Genomic DNA, 18909 nt, shown 5'->3' with positions numbered 1-18909 from the left:
TTGTTCATTTTTTTTACTTTGCTACTTATAACTTTCAGAAAGACAATTTTAGAAAAAAAAATACAACCTCAAAAATGATTTTAAGATTTTTAAACACATATACCTTTTTAATTTTTAAATTCCTTCCTCTTCTTTCCTGACAATTTCAATCAATGTTTAAGTATTGTTTGTAAAATTATTATTGTAAAGAATAATAACTACATTTTAATTTAATTCTTCATTTTAGCTTCTGTTTTTTCGACGAAGAATATTTGTGAAATATTTCTTCAAACTTATGATTAAAATAAAAAATTAAAATATTCCGGCAAATCTGTAGAATCAAAGTTAAATCTTATTTCAAAGTCTTTTGAATTTCTTTTAAAATTTTTGTTCTGGAAAATCTAGAAGAAACAATGATTTGTCTTTGTTAGAAATATAGCTTGGTCCAATTTGTTATATATTCTAACAAAGTGCAGATTGGATTTTAACCTATTTAAAACACGTCATCAAAATTCTAAAATTAATCTTAATCAGGAAAAATGACTAATAATGTTCCATAAATTATTTTTTATTTTTTTTTAAAAAGATTCGAATTAGCTAGTTTTTCTCTTCATATTTTTCAGTTGAATATTGAATTTTAAAGAGTCGAAATTGAAGATAAACTATGTTTCAAAATTACATTTTCATTTATTTCGTGTTTTCTCCTCTTTTCAATCAATCAATCAATGTTTATTTATATAGCCCCAAATCACAAATGTCTCAAAGGACTGCACAAATCATTACGACTACAACATCCTCGGAAGAACCCACAAAAGGGCAAGGAAAACTCACACCCAGTGGGCAGGGAGAATTCACATCCAGTGGGACGCCAGTGACAATGCTGACTATGAGAAACCTTGGAGAGGACCTCAGAAGTGGGCAACCCCCCACTCTAGGGGACCAAAAGCAATGGATGTCGAGCGGGTCTAACATGATACTGTGAAAGTTCAATCCATAGTGGCTCCAACACAGCCGCGAGAGTTCAGTTCAAGCGGATCCAAGACAGCAGCGAGAGTCCCGTCCACAGGAGACCATCTCAAGCGGAGGCGGGTCAGCAGCGTAGAGATGTCCCCAACCGATACAGGCGAACGGTCCATCCTGGGTCCCGACGAGCGGTCCATCCTGGGTCTCGACTCTGGACAGCCAGTACTTCATCCATGGTCATCGGACCGGACCCCCTCCACAATTAAGTTTGTTTTATTCTCTACAAAAAACCTTCCGAAAAAGGAAACAAAATGTACGACGGAATGACAGACAGAAATACACATTTTTTTTATATATATAGATTTATTTATTAAAGGTAAATTGAGCAAATTGGCTATTTCTGGCAATTTATGTAAGTGTGTATCAAACTGGTAGCCCTTCGCAATAATCAGTACCCAAGAAGTAGCTCTTGGTTTCAAAAATGTTGCTGACCCCTGATTTAGACTTTCTCCAAGTGCCATCTTGTGGTATAGCCCGAAACTACACTACTCAACTCAAATCAAAACTTTTAAATTTTAAATGAAAATACAGGTTTATATAAAAAAAATGGCCCAATTAGTCGGCGGACTTAAAAAAAAAATATATATATATCCATTAAAGTACACATCCAGCCTATTGGAGGGAATGTGTGAAGGAATGTGTTGATGTGTAACCATGGTTACCTGGGCATCCTCACCATTTGTAAGTGCGTAGATTGGAGATCGACCTGTTGGTTTCGTCTAAATCCCACTCCGCTTCTTCACAAGGGCATCCGCTATGGAAGACAACTTAAACGGGAATCGACACTCGCTGACGCCGTGGAAGCCTGGCGTGACTGTGACCGACCATGACGCGCGCCGCCGGCCCTCGGACGCGCGCTTCAGCTGCTGGACTCCACTGAACAACCAAACCAGCAACATGCAGGTCAGACAGTCTCTAAATGCTGTAAAATGTCATCATACTGAACAATAATAAGTAGGAGGAACTGAAATGTAATATGTTAGTTTTTGCTGCGGTGTAGTATATTGCATTTTGGAGGAAAAAAAACGCACGGTATGACTGCTCATGTCCTGGAGAAACAAACCATGCCAATCGCTAAATAACTTAAATACTTACATGAACAAAGGACACTTTCATATTTTAGCCCATTACAAAAAAAAAATATTTTGCTTCAATCATTCTACACTCCAAAATAGTGATTATCTGTGGTGCGAGGGCTCCCTCTAGTGCAGAGTGTCGAAACAGCCCAAAAAAAAAAAAATGTGTCTGGAGCTGCAAAAAAATTAAAAGCCTTAGATAATTGTTATAATGAAGGCAACTCATGATGTAAGTGTCTATATCAGGGGTGTCAAACTCAAATACAGAGTGGGCCAAAATTTAAAACCGAACAAAGCCGCGGGCCGAGGTTGAACAAATTAACCTTTTAATAGGGACCCAAACAAGTTTTGCATTGAATCTTGAACAAGCAAGGCTTACAGTATATCAATTTATAGTGACATGCAAAATCGAGTTTCAAATACTAATTAAAGCTGCAAGCAGCGTTGGTCGGGTCCGCCTTTGGCCGCTGCCAAGCCCTAGTCTAAGTCGGACCTACATAGAGGTCTTTGTTCCATGTCTCTACGACATTCCTAACAGAAGTTACAAGCAGTTTTGTCTGGGTTTTTTCCTAGGGGGCGCTGGAGCGCAATTTTGACTTTTGGGGTTTGGTTTTTTATTAGATGGCAATTTTCGCCAGTCCTGATGTGTGTTTAAAATTTGTTTTGAAGCATGTTAAGGGGGTCAAATTACAGATCAGCGTTTCTGGATGTTGTTGATAAATGGCTTTTGCTTTGCATAGTAGAGCTTTAACTTGCACTTTGAAGCATTTTAAGGGGGTCAAATTACAGCTCAAAGAGGCAAAAATGACAATTTTTTAGGAAACTTCGCGCAGGGGTTCTTTGAAGGCGCGTAAAATCAAAACCGGAGCAGTAATCAAAACTTTGTTGGATAGTTGTAATCAAAAGGGTTCAATCTCTCTCCCGTGCGAGTTTGAAGCCGAAACGACAAACGCACTCGGAGGAGTTTACGTTTGAAAAAGGTGACGGGTTTTTACAAAACTTTTATTTTGAAGGGGTAATTTTTAACTTCCTGTTGATTTTTGCCTAAGGATGTCAATCATCTAAATGTATGTCTAAGTGAGACCTACATAGAAGTTTTTGTTTCATGTCTTTCCGGCATTTCTACTGGAAGTTACAAGCAATTTTGTTTGTGTTTTCTTCCTAGGAGCAGTTTTTGTTGTGTTTTATTCAAAAAATGCACTAGCATTTTTTGATTTTGGGTTTTTTTTTCATTAGATCGCAATTTTTGCCAGTCCTGATGTGTGTGCCAAGTTTGGTGAGTTTTGAAGCATTTTAAGGGGGTCAAATTACAGCTCAAAGAGGCAAAAATAGCATTTTTTGCGCAAATTTTGCTTTGAATGGGTTTTTGCAAAAATGTTTGTTGATCTTTGCCCTGGAAGGTACAATTATGAAATCTAGGTCTAAGTCAGCCCTATATAGAGGGTTTTGTTTCATGTCTCTACGACATTCCTAACGGAAGTTACAAGCAGTCTTTTTTTTTTTTTCCTAGGGGGCGTTAGCGCGCAATTTTGTATTTTGGGATTTGGTTGCTTAATAAGTCTGTCTGCCGCTCCGTACCGATGTGTGTGTCAAATTTGGTGAGTTTTGAAGCATGTTAAGGGGGTCAAATTAGGGTGCGAAGGAGCGGAATAATAATAAAACCTTACAGTTTCAATAGGGTCCTTGGCCCATTGCAAAAGGACTCCTGTGGAGTCCTATTGCAATGGGCCTGCGGACCCTAATAATAATTAAAAAATATCAATGGCATATCAAATAAACTTTAAATAAAAATGGAATGCCTCTTTTCGGCGGCGGGGTTGAGGTGGGCGGGGTTTGGTGATAGCGTGGGGTGTATATTGTAGCGTCCCGGAAGAGTTAGTGCTGCAAGGGGTTGTGGGTATTTGTTATGTTGTGTTTATGTTGTGTAACAGTGCAGGTGTTCTCCCAAAATGTGTCATTCTTGTTTGGTGTGGGTTCACAGTGTGGCGCATATTTGTAACAGTGTTAAAGTTGTTTATACGGCCACCCTCAGTGTGACCTGTATGGCTGTTGACCAAGTATGCTTTGCATTCACTTGTGTGTGTGTGTAAGCCGCATATATTATGTGACTGTTTGTATGGAAGAAAAGCGGACGTGGCGACAGGTTGTTGAGAACGCCAAAGGCAGGGCTTTTAAGGCCCACCCTCAATATTGGTGCCCGGGATGAAATTCGGGAGGGACACTGAACTTCGGGAGTCTCCTGGGAAAATCGAGAGGGTTGGCAAATAAGAGTATTAGCGGTGAATGTGGAGTTACAGCAGCGGGCCAGCTCTAATGTTAATTTGATATTGCCTCAAGGGCCAAGTGAAATTACACGGTGGGCCAAATTTGGCCCGCGGGCCAGAGTTGGACAACCATGGTCTATATTTTCTATATCAGTGGTTCGCAACCTTTTTCCAGTGATGTACCCGCTGTGAACATGTTTTTAATTCAAGTACCCCCTAATCAGAGCAAAGCCTTTTTGGTTGCAAAAAAGAGATAAAGAAGTAAAATATAGCACTATGTCATCAGTTTCTGATTTATTAAATTTTATAACAGTGCAAAATATTGCTAATTTGTAGTGGTCTTTCTTGAACTATTTGGAAAAAAAAAAGATATAAAAATGACTAAAAGCTTGTTGAAAAATAAACAAGTGATTCAATTATAAATACAGATTTCTACACGTAGAAGTAATCATCAACTTAAAGTGCCCTCTTTGGGGATTGTAATAGAGATCCATCTGGATTCATCAACTTAATTCTAAAAATTTCTTCACAAAAAAAGAGATCTTTAACATCAATATTTATGGGACATGTCCACAAAAACTCTATCTGTCAACACTGAATATTGCATTGTTGCATTTCTTTTCACAGTTTATGAACTATATTCAACACCATTCAATAAATATATTTATAAAGGATTTTTGAATTGTTGCTATTTTTATAATATTTTTAAAAAATCTCACGTACCCCTTGGCATACCTTCAAGTACCCCCAGGGGTACACGTACCCCCATTTGAGAACCACTGCCTTAAATAATTGTTATAATGAAGGCAACTCATGATGTAAGTGTCTATATTATCCATATCAGTGGTTCTCAACCTTTTTTCAGTGATGTACCCCCTGTGAACATGTTTTTATTTCAAGTACCCCCTAATCAGAGCACAGCATTTTTGGTTGAAAAAAAAGAGATAAAGAAGTAAAATACAGCACTATGTCATCAGTTTCTGATTTATTAAATTGTATAACAGTGCAAAATATTGCTCATTTGTAGTGGTCTTTCTTGAACTATTTGGAAAAAAAAAGATATAAAAATGACTAAAAACTTGTTGAAAAATAAACAAGTGATTCAATTATAAATGCAGATTTACACACATAGAAGTAAATACATGTGGATTCATGAACTTAATCCTAAACATTTCTTCACAAAAAAATAAATCTTTAACATGAATATTTATGGAACATGTCCACAAAAAATCTAGCTGTTAACACTGAATATTGCATTGTTGCATTTATTTTCACAGTTTATGAACTTACATTCATATTTTCTTGAAGTATTATTCAATTAATATATTTATAAAGGATTTTTGAATTGTTGCTGTTTTTTAGAATATTTAAAAAAAATCTCACGTGCCCCTTGGCATACCTTCAAGTACCCCCAGAGGCACGCGTACCCCCATTTGACAACCACTGATCTGAAAGTAGCTAAGCTACAAAAAGAGCTACTCCTTAAAAAAACAGCCAAACTACCGCCAAGCTACTGGAAAAGCTAGTTAAGCTATGCAACTTAGTTACATTTAACGTGTTACTGCCCGTCACTGCATATCATGTACCGTATTTCTCGGACCATAGGGCGCACCGGATTATAAGGTGTACCGCCGATGAATGGTTTCTTTTTTTCTTTTTTCAGATAGGGTGCATTAAAGGAGTCATATTATTATTTATTTTTTCTAAATATATAAAACTTCCTTGTGGTCTACATAACATATGTTGGTGGTTCTTTGCTCAAAGTGTTGCATGTATGATGTTTTATAGATCATCTTCAATCGCTTTCTGACAGTCGATTCCGGATGCGCCATTTTTTGACCGGTCTTATTTACGTGGCTCACCTTCGGCAGCGTCTACTCCCCGTCATCTTTGTTGTAGCGGTGTAGCGTGCAAGGATGGAAGTGGAAGAAGTGTGAAAAGATGGAGCTAACTGTTTTAATGACATTCAGACTTTACTTACATCAATAACGGAGCAACATCTCTTCATCCGGAAACAACAACACTGGATATGTGTCCCGAAAAAAAACACCCGACCGGAACTCTAATAACTAAAGTTCCTTGGGTGAATAATGTAAACTCACTACACCGGTATGTTTTAGCGCTTTCATGGTGAGTTTATTGACAGATATAAGTAAGAACTTTACACTACTTTATATTAGAAATGGCAACAGCGGAGGATAAATGTCACATAACAAGAAGATAGAGAAAAAAAAGTTTATTGACTACGGACGCAATTTTTCAGGATTTATGCAGATCCCAAATACAGATCAGCAGGTAGCAGTAGGTAAGAAAAGTTGCTTTTGCACAAAATTGCGGGAAAAACAATGCCATATAATGAGTCTTACCTTATACACACACCATAATAATACTCATACGTTTAATGCACCGACAATCCTTCAAGCGGTGCAGCTTCATAGCTTACCAAAGTCGTTCTAAAACATTTTGATGGATTTTGGAGCGCTGTTTGTAATGTTCCATATTTTCAATGGAACATTTAAAAAATGTTGGTGGTGTTTACTTGACATGACGATTGCGTGGCATCGTGATGCGGGTTCGTTCTCTCGTGGATGCAGTCGGGCTCGGACACAGCGTGAAGGTAAGAAATACTGATTTATTTAAAATAAAAACAGACTATGAACAGAAAAACTTGCACAAAAGGCAAAACAAAACTACTAGCATCTGAGCTAGAGGAGCAAAGGCTTAGCGCGGAAGCTAGCAAGTACAGATCAGGAATCGGAGTCGTCACTGTTGTGAAACACAAACTAGGAAGCAAGAACGAGTGAACAAAGAAGGCAGGCTTAAATCAAGGCAGTGATTAACAAAAAACAGGTGTGCGTCTGGAAACCGAGGCAGGTGAAAATAATACGTTACTATGGTAACGGAACAAACTGTGACGTCTCGGTGGCATTGTGGTGACGAGTTGTTCTCTCGTGGGTGCAGCGGAAGATGGAATACAGCGTGAGGGTAGGGATAAGAATGTATTTATATAATAAAACAAACTAAGAACAAAAACACTTGCACAAAGGCACTGACCAAAAACCAACAGAACTAGCTTGGGAGCTAGAAAGAACAAAGGGCGCTAGCGTGGAAGCTAGGGACATAAACAAACAAAATAGCATATAAGCTAACAAGTATACAAAAATAGATTTACCACAATGTTGGAAGAGCGGCGTCAGCTGTTGCGTGTAGCAAGCAAGAGTCCAAGACTGAATTTCAAACAGAGGCGGGCATTTATAGGGAGATAAATAATCAAGGGCAGGTGCGCGTGATCAAAGCAGAGACAGGTGACACTAAATGGGTAACTATGACAACGGAAACAAAACCAGGAAGTGCCACAAAGAACTGAGGAAGACAAATACTAGACAGAATGTGATAAACAGAACCAAAACCAGAATATGTTATGATCCAAGACGTGGATCATGACACAAACAAGGAAGTGCAACCAGGAACTATGGCAAACATTAGCAGAACATAATACAAAACAGACTCAAAACCTTAACATGATATGATCCGGGCAGCGGATCATAACACACCCATCACACTGCAGCCTACACTTGTCTCTTATGTTTGACTGCCATCTACTGGTCACACTTATCATTACACCATGTACCAAATAAAAGAGTTTTGAGATGGGTAAGTTCAACCAAACTTATTCCTTACATTAGGCGTTATGAGGCGCACTGTCGAGTTTTGAGGGGGAAAAAAGGATTTTAAAGGCACCTTATAGTCCGAAAAATACGTCCACCAAGAATCACAACAACAAAACCACTCACCATTTCATCGAATGTCATTGGTATAAATGCATTACATTACACCCTTAAAGGGGGACATTATCACCAAACCTATGTAAGCGTCAATATATACCTTGATGTTGCAGAAAAAAGACCATGCATTTTTTTAACCGATTTCCGAACTCTAAATGGGTGAATTTTGGCAAATTAAACACCTTTCTGTTTATCGGTCTTCTAGCGATGACGTAAAAACGTGACGTCACCGAGGTAACACACCCGCCATATTCATTTTCACATTACAAACACCGGGTCTCAGCTCTGTTATTTTCCGTTTTTTCGACTATTTTTTTGGAACCTTGGAGACATCATGCCTCGTCGGTGTGTTGTCGGAGGGTGTAACAACACTAACAGGGAGGGATTCAAGTTGCACCACTGGCAAGAATTCTGCCGCCAGACCCCCATTGAATTTGCCAGAGTGTCTGCACATTTTACCAGCGATGCTAAGACAGACATGGCACAGAGATGCATGGATAACCTGCAGATGCATTTGCAACGATTAAGTCAACGAAATCACAAAGGTGAGTTTTGTTGATGTTGTTGACTTATGTGCTAATCAGACATATTTGGTCATGGCATGACTGCCAGCGAATCGATGCTAACATGCTATGCTAATCGATGCTAACATGCTATTTGCCCTAGCTGTATGTACATTTCAAACTAGATACCCACATTTAATGCGAAACAAACACTTACCAATCGACGGATTTAAGTTGCTCCAGTGTCACAAGATGCGAAAGTCCTGATCGTTTGGTCCGCGCATTTTACCGGCGATGCTAATAAGGCAGCAATGCTATGGTTCACTTCGTTTGGTACACCCACGCTATGGCCAAATAGCGTCAATAGCTTCAATTTCTTCTTCAATTTCGTTTCCGCTATCTGCCTCCATACTCCGACCATCTGTTTCAATACATGCGTGATCTGTTGATTCGCTTAAGCCGCTGAAATCCGAGTCTGAATCCGAGCTAATGTCGCTATATCTTGCTGTGGTAACCGCCATGTTGTTTGTATTGGCAGCCCTGTATGACGTCACAGGGAAATGGATAGTGGTTTCGAAGATAGCGAAAATAAGGCACTTTAAAGCTTTATTTAGGGATATTCCGGGACCGGTAAAATTTTAAAAAAAACTTCAAAAAATACAACAAGCCACTGGAAACTGATTTTTATTGGTTTCAACCCTTTTGAAATTATGATAATGTTCCCCTTTAAGATATTCGATGTGTCCTCCTTTTTGTGGTACATATCAAAAACACAAATTATCAATCAATCAATCAATGTTTATTTATATAGCCCCAAATCACAAATGTCTCAAAGGACTGCACAAATCATTACGACTACAACATCCTCGGAAGAACCCACAAAAGGGCAAGGAAAACTCACACCCAGTGGGCAGGGAGAATTCACATCCAGTGGGACGCCAGTGACAATGCTGACTATGAGAAACCTTGGAGAGGACCTCAAATGTGGGCAACCCCCCCCCCTCTAGGGGACCGAAAGCAATGGATGTCGAGCGGGTCTAACATGATACTGTAAAGTTCAATCCATAGTGGCTTCAACACAGCCGCGAGAGTTCAGTTCAAGCGGATCCAAGACAGCAGCGAGAGTCCCGTCCACAGGAAACCATCTCAAGCGGATCAGCAGCGTAGAGATGTCCCCAACCGATACAGGCGAGCGGTCCATCCTGGACAAACAACCTTTTTTTTTGTGTGTCAATGCCAACATGTTCCACCCTCTTAGCTTAAGTTCTTAATAAGGTAACTGGAGACAAATGATGACGTGCAGTAGAGACCTATCCATCCATTTTCTACCGCTTGCCCCTTCAAACTAAATGTATTATGTTTCAAAAAAAGAATATTTGATACAGCTGTTGTGTTGGAATAGATTATATTGTGTGTTTGTACCAAATGTGTTCATGAATCATCTGTGCTGCCAGTTATTTGAGGAGAGGATCAACCTGATACTCCACTGGTTTGATCTGTGGACAGACCGACAACGGAAACACATGCTGCATTCCGTGCTCGCACGCTGCACCAAGCCCCAGCTCAGGTAAAACCTTCTTTTTAAATTCATACACCAGAACACAGACCATGTGTGTTTTTTTTACCACATATCTGAATGGCCCGAGCAGGTCCTGTAGAGATCTGCTGGTCAAAACTCTTCCGGTGACTCGAGTGGATATGGCGGCGGTTTTGCCTCGCTTCCTGTCACTTTACATCATGTCATTCCTGTCCCCTCTGGACCTCTGCTACGCTGCCCAGGTCAGCTGGCACTGGAGATTATTGTCTGAACAGGTAAAAAGGTCAAAAAATTAATGCTGCGGATCTTTGGTAGTTTCATCAATTGCCTGTTCCTAGGACTGTCTGTGGGCGGGACGCTGCATCCGACAGGGCTGGTTTCTTCCCTACACACCTGGAGAAAAGGAGTTTGGTGTCTGGAAGAACTACTACGTCTACTGCGTCAACACACTGGACCGGCTGACCCCCCGTGAGGCAGCACAGCAGTACGGAACCCTCAACCAACCCAGCGACGAGCCAGCGGAGGAATTAGAGGAGAGGCTGCAAAAGAGGATGGTCCGGCAGAGTATCAGAGCGAAGATTGAAGAGGAGAAGAGTGAGTAAATTTAAATAAATAAATAAATGATAAATGGGTTGTACTTGTATAGCGCTTTTCTACCTTCAAGGTACTCAAAGCGCTTTGACACTACTTCCACATTTACCTATTCACACACACATTCACACACTGATGGAGGGAGCTGCCATGCAAGGCGCCAACCAGCACCCATCAGGAGCAAGGGTGAAGTGTCTTGCTCAGGACACAGCAGACGTGACGAGGTTGGTACAAGGTGGGATTTGAACCAGGGACCCTCGGGTTGCGCACGGCCACTCTCCCACTGCGCCACGCCGTCCCAAAACAAATCCAAATCACTAATGGAACACAACAGCCAATATTTTTATTGTTGTTTTCTGCAGGGATGTCACTGACTTTCAGGAAAGCCTGGAGCAGCAGCACAAAATTGGGGGAATCTGGAGGTGGTAGCATCCAAACCAGAATTTCCTGGTCTCCAAGGACCTGCGAACGTCCGGGCGTCAGACTGAGCACAAGCAGAGCACTGAGTTTAGAGCGAGCCATGTCATTCAGCAGGTCAGACGTGGATCTAACGCAACATTCTGAAATTTCTTTGATGTTCTAATATGAAATTGTTAAAAAATTGATGTATTATGATTAAAATAGCCCATGTTTGAGAAGCCTGTTCTTAGTTCCAACAGATATGATATGCTTTGAAATGCATATCTGCAAAATTATAAAAGCTTTGTGGCCCCTGGGCCAAACGTTTAGCCCTGAGATGACAAAGACCTGGATGAATGAGAACCTTCATAGCTATATAAATTGTTATATTTTGCTGTTTGGGACTAGCTTACATTAGTGGAACATTATTGGTCGTGAATTGGTCTTATGAGTAGATGCAATGTCTGGACCAGGTCTTGAGTTTCTTTCACTGCCACCACCTGTGTTTCTTAATTATTTTGTGATGTGACATAGAATACTTTCTCAATGTTGTAAGTATTATTAATCTGAGTTGGTGTATCGGTGCAGAGCCAGTGACCCACACTCCACCTTAACCTCCAAACCTGCATCGCTTCAACCTCATCGACCACATTCTGCAACTCGCATGCTGCTGGTCTCCAATAGAATCCCTGCCTATGAGGTGATTCAGCATGACTCAAAGTGGAATAAAAAATATTGAAATGGTTACTTTAGTTTTTCTTCACATGCAATATAGCTGGTGCTGAGTGGTGCCAAAGCTGAAGTGGATGTGGTTCTCTATGACCACATGGGGACCTTTTCTGCGCTGTTGTCCCAGGTGGAGAGGGCTTTTTCTGGGCGCACGGTTCAAAGGATTGGCCTGTTAGCTCCAGGAGGAACAGAGGAAATCCACTTGTTTAACCGTGAGAATGTTTGTACTTTGATTATATATTGATGACATTTTCCATAAACGTCCACACTTTGCTTCCTGTAGGCAGCTGCCTATCAGACAGAACCCTGCTCACTCCCGCGCACCAAGAATTCTGGCAAAAACTGTGCGTCTTTGTTGCCTCTGCAGACCAAGGCGGTGGGATTGACATCTTCTCGCCACTTGCAGCATCAAGTGGGTGATAATGTCACTATGCTTTTTGTCACTACTAGGGGCGTCACTAGACCTAATACTGTACTGGGGCACACCTGGGGCACAAATAATTCATGTGAGCGTGCAAAGCGCGCAAGCAAAAACATTTTTGGCACTTATTTATCATAAAAAATACATAAATAGTGCTTTAAACTATGAAATCATATCAGATTATGTTGTATGGATCTTTGATTAACCACCTGAAATTAACTTATGCATTTGACCTACTTGTGCACTTTTTTACTCCAGACTTCTAAACTGCTACTGGTAAAAGCAAAAAGGAAGAGCAATGAATCTTTTTGAAATATATATTGCAGTAATCATCTGCAAATTTAACATCTACAAAAGTAAAACAAAAAATAAAGCACCCCTACATCTCTGGGTTCTTTTATATTATTTAATTTCTTTATGGCAATGTGGCGAATTCTATTTCAGATACACAAAACTATAAAATATACACAAAACAATAAAGCCACAGTAGTAGAATAAATGAACAACTGTTGTGTGTCTGTTCAGGGAATCATTTTCTGAGTAGTAAACTGTAACGTCTCCTTTTCATTTTTGCAAAGTGGTCAATCACTCTGGACAGACATGGAAATATTACAGTAACTGTTATACAGTTGACCAGTGGTTCCCAACTGCTGGGTCGTGACATAAAAGTGGATTGTGTGTCATTTTCAGTGAGTCGCAGTCAAATGTGTGCATGAAAAAAAAAAGTTTAGGGAGAAAAAAATCAAATTGTGGCAACAAAACCAGATATTTTTAGCCTTTTTTCTAGTGACTATTAGTGAGTATTTTAGCAAAAGGCAAACCTACTAACAAGTTGGAGGAGGACTCAGGACAGACATGGAAATATATTTTAAAAAAATCTAAATGGGGCAACAAAACCCGATATTTTCAGCCATCTTTCTGAAAACTAATACAGAAATGTTACTATTTTTTCTGGAAATAAAACCAGACGCTTTAGCTGTAGCCATTTTTCTGGTGACAAAACAAGATTATTTTAGTCAAAGTCACACCGATTAACAAGACAAGTCTACTGTGCTATTTTTCTGTGAAATAAACTTGAATGATTTAAAAATTGACTCACGACTTAATGAAATGGAAAAATGTTTTTCTTCCTGAAGATAAAACCATTTGAGAAGCACTCAACTCACACATGCTTACTCCAAATCATCATTGATGAAGAAGCAGCAGACAATAACCAACATTATGTTTCATGTTCATTGGAAATTCCCCCGACAGCTCGTACAGCAAATGAATATGTTTGTCTTGATACAAGGAATAACGTTAGCTAACTTAGCATCAACTTAAGACAATGATGTTGCCTAGCTAGCTAGGACTTCACTTACATCTCTCATTCCTTGCTGCTTCTTCTCTGCTGCGGGCGAATAACTTTCTTAAATCCATCTAGGAGTTACAGTTTGAGTCAAATCAAAATCAAAATATTGTAATTAACAAATTGTTGTTGGCTAACGTTACCTACCTCACGCAGTGATTCGAATCCCCTCTCTCTCTCTGTCTCTCTCTCTTTCTCTTTCTCTCTCTCTCTCTCTCTCTCTCTCTCTCAACCGAAGTCTCGATCCACACGTGAATAAATTACCATATTAATTAGCCATGTGCTCACTGTTACGTGGAGTGAATACAGTAGCAATCAATTACCATACTAAGTAGTATGTGCGTTGTTGTCTATGTTATGTAGACTTAAAACTCTGAAGCGTTTTTTTTTTATTGGTGATATTTTTACTGGGGCACTGCAGATCAACAGTGGGGCACGTGCCCCAGTGAAATATGTCTGGCGACGCCCCTGGTCACTACTCTGCATCTAACTAACTCACTTGTGTCACCCAGTCTCAGGAGTGGCGCTCATGCAGACTCTGTCCACTCTGACGGGTCTGAAGGTTTGGGCGCCGATGGGTCTCGCCACTGGAAGTTTTCAGAATAGTAAGTCTAACACTGTATACTGTGTGCAGTATAACAGAATATTCAATTAAAATTGAACACAACACATGTTTTTAATGATCCTCAGTCTTGAGTGAGTGGTCTGACGGTAGCGTTGCTGCTGGCGGGATCTCCAACCAACGACTAGGAGGTCCAGCGCTCCATTATGTCAGTGCACAAGTCTTACAGAGCTGGTGTAGACAAACTCAGTGGCTGGAGGCGGCATTGGGCGAGCTGAGAATGTCTTTGGAGCCTTGTCTGCAACAGGCCAGCCTTCAAGCACGGGGTCGAGCTCTAGGTGCATGTTTTTCTGTTCACAGGCTTATTGGAATCCTCTGCTTCTTCTAAACTCAATTGATTTTACAGGTCATTCCCTGTGGGAGAGAGTTTGTCTTGAGGATCTGTGTTTGTCTGAAGACCTTAGCCAGGCGCTCACTGAGGGACTCACTGCTCTCAGCAAACAGAAAGATGTGAGTAGGACTACTTCTTCCTTAAAGGCCTACTGAAATGAGATTTTCTTATTTAAACGGGGATAGCAGGTCCATTCTATGTGTCATACTTAATCATTTCGCGGTATTGCCATATTTTTGCTGAAAGGATTTAGTAGAGAACATCGACGATAAAGTTCGCAACTTTTGGTCGCTAATAAAAAAGCCTTGCCTATAGCAGACGATGTGCGTGTGACGTCACGGGTTGTGGAGCTCCTCACATCTGAACATTGTTTACAATCATGGCCACCAGCAGCGAGAGCGATTCAGACCGAGAAAACAACGATTTCCCTATTAATTTGATTGAGGATGAAAGATTCTTTGATGAGGAAAGTGAGAGTGAAGGACTAGAAAAAAAAAAGACGAGGGCAGTGGGAGCGATTCAGATGTTATTAGACACATTTATTAGGATAATTCTGGAAAATCCCTTATCTGCTTATTGTGTTACTAATGTTTTAGTGAGATTATATGGTCGTACCTGTACAACCTGAAAGTCGGCCCCGCACCTTTCTTCAGCACCAGTCGACGGGTGGTGGCGATGCCCATCTCTGCCCTTCGCAAGGGACCCTCTTCGAAACACGATCTTTCGAAATGATCGCTGCATAATACACTGGATTTTGTGTGTGTGGTCCAATCCAACCGTGTTCGCTTGACCGCTCTGTTCCATAGTAAAGCTTGACTGTCATCTTTCGGGAATGTAAACAATGAAACACCGGCTGTGTTTGTGTTGCTAAAGGCGGCCGCAATACACCGCTTCCCACCTACAGCTTTCTTCTTTGACGTCTCCATTATTCATTGAACAAATTGCAAAAGATTCAGCAACACAGATGTCCATAATACTGTGAAATTATGCGATGAAAACAGTCGACTTGTAGCTGGGAATGATGCTGGAACAAAATGTCCTCTACAATGCGTGACGTCACGCGTCGTCATACCACGACGTTTTAGCATGATACTTCCGCGAAATTTAAAATTGCAAATTAGTAAACTAAAGCGGCCGTATTGGCATGTGTTGCAATGTTAAGATTTCATCAATGATATATAAACTATCAGACTGCGTGGTCGGTAGTAGTGGGTTTCAGTAAGCCTTTAAAAACCCACGACTAATGTAAAAACCCATGTGCATGTTTTTGCATCCTTAGACGAAACCTTTGGAGTTTCTCGGCACTTTTTTGACAAGGTGGAAGGGTGCGAGCGGGGCCACGGAGGCAAACCGAACAGATGATGTCTCTCTGAATTTGGGACCTCCCAAGGTGAGTATCCCGTATTTTTTTCTCCAAAATAGAACAGACATGTCTTCATCTCCGGATCACCTTGCTTTCAGGTGCAAATGGACTGGAGAGGTGTTATCGCTCGAGAGTTACATCACAGCGAGCTTCTGTATATCAGCAGACTGGAAGCTCTAGTAAAGGTGTGTTTCTCTTGAGAATCTCTTCATTAAGTATCACTTTAGTCTCCCTCATATACATTTATAGCCTGATTTACTAAAGGTTTGCGTGTACTAAAACTTGTGCAAACTCGTGTAAATAGATAGATAGATAGTACTTTATTGATTCCTTCAGGAGAGTTCCTTCAGGAAAATTAAAAAATTCCTTCAGGAAAATTAAAAGCTAAGCTAAGCTGTTAAAAGTAAAGTGGATCTTCTAAACGTGTGTGTGGAGAGGCGGAGCCAGTGTTCCGATGGCGGAGCGGGGCACGCTGCAGCCCTGCCCAAGATGGCGGCAACGAGGCGGACAATGCGGCTGAGCGGAGAAACAGGGCGTGCCGGGAGCGACGTCGCAATATAATTCAGGTGCGTGGATCGCGCACCGGCAGACAATGAACATTTCTCCTTACGCTGCATAAAAGGGGAGAAGGAGGAGATATCGGGGCAGAAGGAGTTGGAGAGCCTGCAGCAGAACGTGAAGAGCGAGAGCAACTCCTTCTGCCCCGATCTCTCCTCCTTCTCCCCTTTTAGATAGATAGATAGATAGATAGATAGATAGATAGATAGTACTTTATTTATGCAGCATAAGGAGAAATGTTAATTGTCTGCCGATGCGCCATCCACGCACCTGAATTATATTGCTGCGTCGCTCCCGGCACGCCCCGCCTCTCCGCTCAGCCGCATTCTCCGCCTCCTTGCCGCCATCTTGTACAGGGCTGCAGCCTGCCCCGCCCTGCCGTCGAACCGTCGGCTTTGCCTCTCCACAGTGTGCAACGTGTATTGCGTCTCTTAAGTTTGCAGAATAAGGCGAGCTATCCATTTTATATATGCTGATCATCAAAACAGCCACATATCAGTACTGAGAGGAGAAAAAGCAAATATACAGCTCACGCAATGAGCTGTATATTTGCTTTTTGCATAGCTCGGTTGGTAGAGTGGCCGTGCCAGCAACTTGAGGGTTGCAGGTTCGATTCCCGCTTGTGCCATCCTAGTTACTGCCGTTGTGTCCTTGGGCAAGACACTTGACCCACCTGCTCCCAGTGCCACCCACACTGGTTTAAATGTAACTTAGATATTTGGTGTCACTATGTAAAGCGCTTTGAGTCACTTGAGAAAAGCGCTATATAAATATAATTCACTTCACTTCACTTTTATCAACAGTCATTAACGTTTTGGGAGCACTATTTTGCATTTTTATTTTGCACACTTAAAAAAGACATGCAAACAGTTCCACACACAGATGTGAGAGAGGAGTGCTCACACTGCAAATGCAGACCATGGACAAAGACTCATTTGTCCTTTGTGTACGTTTCACCATATTTGGAACCCAAGAAATAACAACTATTGATACATTATCATTTCAGCAACATCCTTTTATGATTTCATAGCTCCTGGGCAACGTTCCCTCTCAGGTACGCGCCTGCGCAATTGCATACGCGACCTCTGCGCACGGCAAATCTAGGCCGCGCACAAAATCGAATAAAAAGATAAGCGCATAACAGTGTGCACGTCTGCCGTCACTCCTGAATGCTCAAGGAGGTTTGGCGTTTGCTCACACATATGAAAAATTGGACGGAAAATTGCTCCTGGGTGTCTTCAAGGACAAAACATATTCGATTATAGCGTTTTGGTGTTATTTAATACCTTTTAATGACCTTATATTTTTTTCACATATAGTATATATATTACTAATTTGATAACAAGTTATTGATGTTTGTATTTATTGCATTTTGAGCATAGTAGTGCAGCCTCCCTACAATGTGCCTTCAGAAGTAAAAATATATATAGAGCAGGGGTCGGGAACCTTTTTGCCTGAGAGAGCCATGAAAGCCAAATATTTTAAAATGTATTTCCATGAGAGCCATTTAATATTTTTTAACACTGAATACAACTAACTGTGTGCATTTTTAAGTAAGACCAACATGTTTAGAGTATAATAAATCTCCTATTCTTTTTAATAACATTCTTATTCTGAAGTTAACCAATAATAAATCAAATACTTCTTACCATTAATGCGATTTCTTGAACAAGTCTGGTAGAAAACGGATGGATGGATAAAATGCATGAGAATGTTTTATATTTTGAACGGTATTTTTTAGCACTGTGATTACTAGCGGGATTATTCATAATTATCGTGTTAAGCCAGGGGTGTCTAAACTTTTTCCACTGAGGGCCGCACACTGAAAAATCAGAGCAAGCGGGGGCCATTCTCATAATTTTTATTTTAAAAACCAATACAATGTATGTATAAAAAATATACATTCAGGCCTCCACTCAGTTATGATCCCGGGGACCCCAAAGGGTTTTGGTCCAAAAAATATTAAAAATGTGTCATTATTCAGTATTATAATTTTTTATTATTATGCAAGTTTTAAATCTCTAGATCAACATTAGAAAAAAAAGGAAAAAACACCAAATATGCAATATTTTCACCCAAAACCTTTTTAGATTAGATTAGATTAGATTAGATAGTACTTTATTTATTCCGTCAGGAGAGTTCCTTCAGGAAAATTATAATTTTCAGCACAATCCCATTCAAGATCAGACAAACATTACAGGGAGACAGAACAGGATCGCTGACGGGTCTGCCGGCTTCCAGCGCCCCTTACAAAAAAGATGACATACAGGTAAACAAGGGGGGGAGGGGGGGAATAGAAGATTAAAATAAAATTTAAAAAATCGGTCTTAGCCTGGGCCCTGGATAGGGGGTGCAGACTGAGGCCAAGGGAAAAACAACA

At 40.6% G+C, this 18909-nt stretch overlaps 1 protein-coding gene across 1 annotated transcript in view; it reads left to right on the top strand.

The window, feature by feature from the left end:
- Positions 1–919: 919 nt before the first annotated feature.
- LOC133544220 (epithelial cell-transforming sequence 2 oncogene-like) overlaps positions 920–18909 on the top strand; it is a 34014-nt gene continuing 16024 nt past the window's right edge. The window contains 13 exon segments of the mRNA XM_061889360.1: positions 920–1905; positions 10085–10197; positions 10280–10442; positions 10506–10761; positions 11121–11292; positions 11746–11857; positions 11933–12098; positions 12170–12298; positions 14168–14260; positions 14346–14555; positions 14624–14727; positions 15888–15998; positions 16070–16156. Of these exon segments, the coding sequence (XP_061745344.1) occupies positions 1759–1905; positions 10085–10197; positions 10280–10442; positions 10506–10761; positions 11121–11292; positions 11746–11857; positions 11933–12098; positions 12170–12298; positions 14168–14260; positions 14346–14555; positions 14624–14727; positions 15888–15998; positions 16070–16156 (1863 nt within the window). The 5' untranslated portion in view covers positions 920–1758.

The sequence above is a fragment of the Nerophis ophidion genome, linkage group LG27, assembly GCF_033978795.1.
Source record: "Nerophis ophidion isolate RoL-2023_Sa linkage group LG27, RoL_Noph_v1.0, whole genome shotgun sequence".
NCBI lineage: Eukaryota > Metazoa > Chordata > Actinopteri > Syngnathiformes > Syngnathidae > Nerophis > Nerophis ophidion.
This window is presented reverse-complemented; position numbering and strand designations above follow the sequence as displayed.